This window comes from Miscanthus floridulus, chromosome 14 (genome assembly GCF_019320115.1).
Source record: "Miscanthus floridulus cultivar M001 chromosome 14, ASM1932011v1, whole genome shotgun sequence".
NCBI classification, from domain to species: Eukaryota; Viridiplantae; Streptophyta; class Magnoliopsida; order Poales; family Poaceae; genus Miscanthus; species Miscanthus floridulus.
In genome coordinates this window covers 13121374-13130337 of record NC_089593.1, presented here as the reverse complement: position 1 = coordinate 13130337, position 8964 = coordinate 13121374, and the positions used below count along the sequence as shown (strand labels likewise).

At 45.2% G+C, this 8964-nt stretch overlaps 1 protein-coding gene across 4 annotated transcripts; it reads left to right on the top strand.

The window, feature by feature from the left end:
• Positions 1-430: 430 nt before the first annotated feature.
• Positions 431-6595, top strand: LOC136504184 (putative disease resistance RPP13-like protein 1). 4 transcript variants are annotated; one of them, XR_010770802.1, is made up of 5 exons: positions 431-656; positions 775-883; positions 1038-5340; positions 5420-5570; positions 6459-6595. XR_010770802.1 is itself a non-coding variant. In XM_066499039.1 (4 exons), exon 3 carries the CDS (start codon positions 1410-1412, stop codon positions 5292-5294), a length of 3885 nt encoding a protein of 1294 aa, XP_066355136.1. In that variant the 5' UTR covers positions 431-656; positions 770-883; positions 1038-1409; the 3' UTR covers positions 5295-5340; positions 5420-5910. The 4 variants fall into 4 exon arrangements, 2 of the variants coding, with proteins under 2 accessions (XP_066355136.1, XP_066355137.1); XR_010770801.1 differs by having other exon boundaries at positions 770-883; XM_066499039.1 differs by lacking the exon at positions 6459-6595 and having other exon boundaries at positions 770-883; positions 5420-5910.
• Positions 6596-8964: the final 2369 nt, after the last annotated feature.

Genomic DNA, 8964 nt, shown 5'->3' with positions numbered 1-8964 from the left:
AGCTTCTGAGTAATACAATACCTTGTGTCAGTACACTAGGATGGTCCGGCCTTAGGCTGCTCCTTCTAGACCTCCTAGGGCGCTCACTTGAAGCGCGACGTTTATATGTTTAAACTCTTCTATCTTAATTTAAATGATCTTTTGCGTATTCGAGAAAAAAAAATCTTAACTCCAGCTGTGATGCCTATGCTAGTGCTCGGCTAAAGGATAAAGCATTGCACGATAACTCATCCAATCCAAGTAGTACAAGGCCAAAGGCTTGCGGATAACATTTTTGATAAATTCATAGATCTTGTCTACTCCGTGTTCGCCTTCATTCATTTATTAAAGGGAGGGTACGATCGAACCGTTGCTTTCTCAAGGATAGAAACGAAACCCGGTAAAGCTGCCCAGAAGCTTCCTTTGTCTGTTTTTATGGTGACTAATCCACTCCAAATGCAGGTCCCAATAACAATTGGCCTTGTTCAACGATGAACAATAATACTGGTGCTCCTATTTCAGAGCAGTCCCAATCGATAGATCTTATCTACTCCTCTTTCTCCACCCGCAGAAGGCCAGTAGACCCTCAGCAGCCAGCAACACCATCGGTCTGCTCTACGTGAAACCACAGAACACATCATGACCAGCAATCAGCACGGCATCAGCTATCTTTTCCGGTATTATTCCTGATTTCCCTGGCCAGCACCCAACAGATCAAGCTGCTTCCCTCCGTCGCTGAGGGTGTGTGTATCCCTTACTCTTGGCTGACTGCCTGTTTGTTCTCTTGAAGTGCAGTGCTTGTTCAAGAGTCCCGTCCACCACTCCGGCCACCTCACGCTCGTTGTCGACACCGGCTCTGGCAACTCTGCTCCCCGCGCCCTTGATTCACTTGGTGTAACACCGTGTAAGATCACCAATCTTCACTCTTGGTTTGTTGTGTTAACTTGTCAGTAGCTAATTCGATCTGTGTGCCGTAGCACATGAGAAAGAAAAATAATCGGTTTGTCTTCCATTTTTCCAATCAGAATCACTAATTCTATGCGTCTTCCCAATTCCAGGTTCTCTCCACTCCGTTGATGTCCTTATAACAGCTTCCATCGTCCATCCATTCATCTTTCTTTTCCTGTTTCATCCACGTCCTTTTCTGTTTCTCTTCGTCACCTGACACACGCACCCTACATCTTCAACTTGTTCATTTCGCTCCTACAACAAGAAAGAAAAAAAAAGAAACCTCACCAAAAAAAACGAAGAAAAAAAAAGACATTGCCGATTCACTTTGCTTGTTTCCCATCGTTTACCTTTCCCAGCAACCAATCACTTCATGCCATAGCCAATACACCTGTCCTCTTCTTTTCATCTCAAAATATTCATCTAAGATTTCTCCAGTCTCCACCCGCAAAGTAAGGGGAAGCACAAACCACTGCAGTTCCATGGCGGACTTGGCGCTCGCTGGCTTAAGGTGGGCAGCATCGCCAATTGTCAACAAGCTTCTAACTGAAGCTTCAGCTTACCTCAGTGTGGACATGGTGCGTGAGCTCCAGCAACTAGAAGCCACCGTTCTGCCACAGTTCGAGCTGGTGATTCAAGCGGCAGAGAAGAGCCCCCATAGGGGCAAGCTGGAGGCATGGCTCCGGCGTCTCAAAGAAGCCTTCTATGATGCCGAGGACCTGCTGGACGAGCATGAGTACAACCTCCTCAAGCGCAAGGCCAAGAGCGGAAATGATCCCCTGCTGGGAGAGGATGAAACCTCCTCCATTACATCTACTATCCTGAAGCCTTTTCATGCTGCTATGAGCAGGGCACGCAACTTGCTCCCTGAGAATAGAAGGCTAATTGCAAAGATGAACGAGCTCAAGGATATCCTGACAGAAGCCAAAGAGCTTCGGGATCTTCTTGGCCAACCACATGCCAATACCACCGAGAGGCCAGTTGTACCAGCAACAGTTGTTCCCACAACCACATCTTTTCCCACTTCAAAGGTTTTCGGTCGCGACAGGGATCGTGATCGTATAGTAGATTTTCTTCTCGGCAAGACAACAGCTGAGAAGGAAAGTTCATCTAGGTACTCAGGTTTGGCCGTTGTTGGAGCGGGAGGAATGGGGAAGTCGACCTTAGCACAATATGTCTACAATGACGAGAGGATAGAAGAATGCTTTGATGTCAGGATGTGGGTCTGTATCTCACGCAAACTTGATGTCCATCGTCACACGCGAGAGATTATTGAGTCCGCAAAAAAGGGGCAGTGCCCACGTCTTGATAATCTCGATACTCTCCAGTGCAAATTACGTGATATATTACAAGGGTCACAAAAATTCCTGCTTGTCTTGGATGATGTTTGGTTTGAAAAATCTGATAGTGAGACTGAGTGGGAGCAACTCTTGGCTCCATTAGTCTCTAAAAAGTCAGGAAGCAAAGTTTTGGTAACATCTCGATGTGAACCACTTCCGGCTGCTGTTTGTTGTGAACATGTCGTTCATTTGGAAAACATGGAGGATGCTGAGTTCTTGGCACTCCTCAAACACTATGCTTTCTCTGGAGCAGAAATCGAAGACCAGCTATTGCGCACGAAGCTAGAACATACCGCAAAAGAGATTGCTAAAAAGCTTCGACAGTGTCCTTTAGCAGCAAAAGTTCTGGGTTCCAGGTTGAGCAGAAAAAAAGATATCGCTGAATGGAAAGCTGCACTAAAGCTCAACGAATTAAGTGTGCCCTTGACATCTCTGTTGTGGAGTTACGAGAAGTTAGATCCACGTCTGCAAAGGTGCTTCTTGTATTGCAGCTTATTTCCAAAAGGTTATAGATATGAACCTAATCAGTTGGTTCACTTTTGGGTTGCAGAAGGGTTTGTTGATTCGTGCAATTTGAGTAGTAGGACAGTGGAAGATGTTGGGTGGGATTACTTCAACGATATGGTCTCTGGATCGTTCTTCCAATTGGTTTCTGAAAGGTATGGTTCGTACTATGATTCGTACGATGTCATGCATGATATCCTTCATGATTTGGCAGAGTCACTCTCTAGAGATGACTGCTTCAGATTGGAAGATGATAATGTGACAGAAATACCATGCACTGTTCGACATCTATCTGTTCATGTTGAGAGTATGCAAAAGCATAAGCAAATTATCTACAAGCTACATCATTTACACACTATTATCTGCATCGATCCACTAATGGATGATGCAAGTGATCTTTTTGACCACATGCTACGGAACCAAAGAAAACTGCGTGTATTGTATTTGTCATTTTACAACAGCAGCAAGTTGCCAGAATCTATTGGTGAGCTGAAGCACCTCCGATATTTGAATCTCATCAGAACGTTAGTTTCTGAATTGCCTAGATCATTATGTACTCTCTACCACTTACAATTACTTTGGTTAAACTGCATGGTGGCAAGTTTGCCTAAGAAACTCTGCAATTTAAGTAAATTACGCCATCTAGGAGCATATGCATGTGACACTGATGATTTCGTGGGTGAAAGGCCTATTTGCCAAATTCCGAACATAGGCAAGCTAACTTCGCTACAACACATTTATGTCTTTTCTGTGCAAAAGAAGGAAGGATATGAGTTGCGACAGCTGAAGAACTTGAATCAGCTTCATGGCAGTTTAAGAATAAAAAATCTTGAGAATGCCACTGGAAAGGATGAGGCCTTAGAGTCGAAGCTATATCAGAAAAAACACCTTGAAGTGTTGAAGTTTGTCTGGAGTTGCCAGAATGACATGGATGCAACGGACAATTCACATTTGGATATTCTAGAAGGTCTGAGACCGCCACCCCAGCTGAGTGGCCTCACAATCAAAGGTTACAAATCTGGCACATATCCAAGGTGGTTACTTGAGGGATCCTATTTTGAGAACTTGGATAGTTTTGGGCTTGCTAGTTGCAGTCTATTAGAAGGTCTGCCACCTGATACCGAGCTGCTTCGTCATTGCTCTAGGCTGCATATAAAAAATGTTCCAAATTTGAAGAAACTATCTTATCTTCCAGCAGGCCTTACAAAGTTGTCAATTCGCAGGTGCCCACTGCTTATGTTTATCACCAACAATGAGCTAGAACAACATGACTTGAGGGAAAACATAATGAACATCAACGACCTGGCATCAAAACTTGCATCGATGTGGGAGGTGGATTCAGGATCACATATTAGGAGAGTGCTATCAAGGGACTGTTCATCTCTGAAGCAGTTTATGAAACTAATGGATGATGATATATCACAACATCTTCAAATTGTTGGAAGTGCTCTGGAGGAAGGAGGAGATATAACATCGGTGAAAGAAAATCTCATCAAGGCATGGGTTTTTTGCCATGAGCAGAGGATAAGAGTCATTTATGGAAGGACAATGGAGATGCCACTGGTTCTACCATCAGGACTTTGTGAACTTTCTCTTTCTTCATGCAGTATTACAGATGAAGCTTTAGCTATTTGCCTTGATGGCCTCATTTCACTGGAAACTTTAGAATTAAAATATAATATGGCATTGACTGCACTTCCATCAGAAGAGGTGTTTGAGCATTTGGCAAAGCTTGAATTGTTGATTGTAAGAGGTTGTTGGTGTCTCAAATCACTGGGGGGCTTACGTGCTGCTCCATCTCTTTCCATTCTTCACTGTAGGGATTGTCCTTCTTTAGAGCTAACACGTGGAGCAGAACTAATGCCGTTGAACCTTGCTAGGCACCTCAGCATCAATGGCTCCATTCTTGTAGCTGATTCATTCATTAATGGCTTGCCACACCTGAAATCTCTTCGCATTAGTGACTGCAGAAGCTCCCCATCCTTATCGATTGCCCACCTTACCTCTCTTGAAACATTATACCTATGGGGTCTCCCTGATCTTTGCATCGTTGAAGACTTGTTTTCCCTGCACCTTAATTACTTAAGTCTAATAGATGTTCCAAACCTCAGTGCCAAGTGCATCTCACAGTTTCGTGTCCAGGAATCACTCACCATTAGTAGCTCCGTATTGCTCAACCACATGCTCAGGTCCGAAGGATTTACAGTCCCGCCGAATCTTGATCTTTTAGATTGCAAGGAGCAATCGGTTTCATTTGAAGAGCCTGCAAATCTATCATCTGTCAAGTGCCTGGATTTTTTGAGTTGCGAAACGGAGTCCCTGCCAAGAAATCTAAAATTTCTCTCAAGTCTGGAGAGTCTTTCTATCCGCAATTGCCCCAACATAGCATCTTTACCAGATCTGCCGTCCTCCCTCCAGCGCATAACTATATGGCATTGCCCCCTCTTGAAGAAAAACTGCCAAGAACCTGATGGAGAAAGCTGGCCAAAGATTTCGCACATTCGATGGAAGAGCTTCTACTAATATTGAACTTGCTTCTTTAGACTTGCCACTTGAAATAAATGAGAAGGTACAGGTTCTACTGATTCATCCTCCAGCACAACTGATTTAAGTTTTCCAATATTTAAAACATTTCATGTTCTAAACAGACACCTCGAGGTCAATCCAATGCGGTGCTCTCTTCTCTTGAAGCTTCAGAGTTCAGGCTCAAGTCAGAGTGTCAAACACCTCGAGGTCGCTAATGCTGCCGTCTCCGCGGTTCCCTGTTTTGGCGCTTGCATTGGTCCACCACCCTCCAAGGTTGCAAGACATGTGGTTTCATTTGTACCATTTCACTTGTTATGTTATTCCTTGATTGTGAACAATTGCCAATACGTATTTCTTCGATAGAATGAACATCTAATAAGCAATGTTTTAAATCTCCGGCTATAGCTGTTGCTATAGCCGGCTATAGCTGTCGCTATAGCCGGCTATAGCTGTTTGAGGCTGATCAAGCTATTTGTGTTTATGTACAACTTAGCGGCTATAGCCCACTATAGCCCCATTTAGCTTCCGTTATAGCTGTTTTAGAGGTCATCCGCTAAATGCCTTTAGCCGGAGATTTAAACCTTTCTAATAAGTAACTAACTGTGGCTACAGCTTTTATTCGTGTGGCAATTAGTCCTATGTGAGGCGAATTGGAGTCTGGAATGTTTCATACCTTTATTATCTTTCTTAAATGAAAGAAAAAATATTGCCAAATGCCAAGACGTGTTTCTAAATTAAAAACGTGCTTCCGTCCTCCTGTTATTGTTGCTGGTAGGTATACCTTTTTTAAGTGCTCAGTCGTGTGCTCTGCAGATTTTATGTACTTCTGTAGCTTCAAGCTCCACGCAATTCTTTTTCCACCCAAGTAGGGCGAGAGGACTGGTGTCTGGCTGTCTGCTGTAGTTTGTAGACAAGGGTGGGCATCTAGGTTCGAGCTTTCTATGCTTGGAATGCCTGCAATCTAATTTCTTTTCTGAACTTCGTGTTTTCATTCGGGTAAAAGAGCTAGAAGCCTATGATATGAAAATGCTGTGCATGACTACATCAGCTAAAGGATCTATGCAATTAGCCCAGGACGTCCTTGCTAAAAAAACTAGGAGAGTTAGCCGGACCTTCTGAGGGTTCTAACACTTCGTCCTTTTTTTTTTTTGTTTTGCTCAGCTGATCGCCGCCATTGGGCCGGCCTTCATCTGGTGTGGAGGTGAAGCTGTAAGCACTGGAAAATGCCGTGTAGCTTGGGGCACAGCCTGTAGGCCTCGAGAGCTAGGGGGCTCGGAATCGTCGATCTTCGGAGGGCAGGCATTGCTTTCAGGGTAAGATGGGAATGGCTTCAGAGAACCGCCCCCAACAGCAACTGGGCGGACCTACCATTCCCTAAGGAAAGGTTGGTTGTGGGCGTGTTCGATGCGGCAACCTTCTCGGTAGTTGGCAATGGCGAGTCAACCTACTTCTGGACGGACAGGTGGATTGATGGTCGCAGCATCAAGCAACTTGTGCTGGCTCTCTTCACCGTGGTGCGTCCGTCTCGTCGCCGCTGGTATGTGGCGGACACACTGCCGCACAGAGCCTGGGTCAGGGACATCTCCGGGGCACTGACCACTCACCGTCCAAGTGATTCTTGAGTACATTCAGATTTGGCAGCTGACCCAAAATGCTGAGTTGGTGCCTGGGGTGCCGGACCATCTATGCTGGCGTTGGTCCAATGACCAGCTCTACTCTGTGGCTTGGCTTCAGATGATTCTTGAGTACATTCAGATTGTGGAAACATCATAATGCGAAACTTATATCGCTCAATATGGAGCAAGGTAACGTTGCACAGGCTAGTTTACATGTAAGAAAGTGTATGTTTCATTGCACACCTGCATGTGTCAGCTCATTGGATTCTAAAATAAGGACCTTTCGACCTAGTTCTTAATTGCATAATTGTCATTTTGGTGATTTACATGATTTAAAACTCAAGTTATCTACTGAACATTTAAACTTGTGAGTTAGGAAGTAGAACTATTCACCGCCATAGGAGAAATAATTTTCTTTTGTTGAGAAAACATCAAATTGTTTTGTTTTAATCTATTGCTAAAGCTTGCGTGAGAAAAAAAAGAGAGTGAAAATGTATACCTTGTGAGAAAATCCAGGTTAATGGTGCTGGAACTTTTCCACTCACCCATGGTACCTTCGGCAAGGGCAAGGGCAAGGGTGAATAATAGACATTCTCATGTTTCATGTCATGCACTCCCATAAGGTTTAGTTATTTTCTTCTTCCAAAGCCAGTTGGCATAATCATCCAGGAAGATGATGCGGTCCCATGAAAGATCGTAGGAAAGACACAACGGACACGCTCTCGAGCACCCTCGCCTAAGGAACAATGCTGGTCATTTCCAAAGTCCTCACCTCGACCAAGCGACCCTGTAAGTGAGCCTACCAGGCACAAGAATGCCACGTCTGTCTTCTTCCTTTGTCAGAAACCTTTTTGTGGATCATACAGTGTGCCATGGAATTTAAGGACGTAATGCATGCAGAGGAAATTTTGTCGGGGTCGCAAGTAGGCGACCTCAATGAGCTGCACAATTCAAGACACCCTTGGCTCATCACTGCCATGATCATCCACAATGTCAATGGTAATAAGATCCTCAGGGTCAATGTTGATGTCAAGAGCGTAGATCTTCCCTTGGAAAAAAACACCATGCATGAGAGGCATCTGCACTCATGCGCTCACTGACCATGCAGCAGCCCCTAGACACACTGTCACAGTCCGATTGTACCAAGAGCCCCAACCGCAACTATGGGCAGCAACGAGGCGCATGGAGAACAGAACTAGCCTGAGTACGGTTACCTTGCCCGTGTCCTTGTTCTCCATCCATGTGCCTACATCTCATCATCTGGGACCATACGATGTGCAGCGACTTTCACAGGCTCTTCATAGGGGGTGTAAGAGATGCCACTCACCACAAGCTTTGTGGTAGCGAACGCAGCACACCATGTGGCAACTGGAAGGTTTCACCACAAGAAAAGCTGATGACGTCGCCGCTAGAAAGCACAAGCCACGGCATTGGAAATGGCGGAGGAAGGGGGCACAGTCGTGCGCGGAGCGCCATGTGCAGCAAACGGCAGGAAAAGAGGCTCCGTCAGTGCACACGGGGTGGCGGAGGAACACGAGAGAAAAGCTCTGGTGGGAGGTCCGACCATGGCAATGCGCCTTGGAATTGCGCCACGCTGCAAACAAGAGCAAGGCATGATCAGACGAAGAACAAAACAAGGAAATATTCATAGGCGTGTAGGCATAGAAACAAACACCTGGTGGGCATGGAAATGGAATGGAAGCAGAGCAGCAGGAGACCAATGCTTAGCCAAACAGAGGATCTCACTTTTCGGTTATATCAGGACGGGTCTTCAGAAGCCCTCAACAGGAACAAGAAACGAACCAAAGTCTGCAGCGAACAACGAAAGATTGTCCAGAGATTATGTGGAAACGTTGAAGCCTTGAGGGTGTCTGAAGGGAAGGCACATCAGAACCAGAACCGGCATTTATGTGTTGGACGTGGCATGGAGGAGGAATCGAATACCAGGGATGAGATTAAGGCCCCGTTCGCCGGGAGGAATTTGAAGGAGCCTTAAAAAAATTTGTGATAGAGTGAACAGTATTTTCAGCCATAAACAGTGAATTCCGGCT

What these genes read in the sequence shown, in the direction of transcription:
- LOC136504184 (XM_066499039.1), top strand. Translation starts at nt 1,410, where the DNA reads ATGGCGGACTTGGCGCTCGCTGGCTTAAGGTGGGCAGCATCGCCAATT.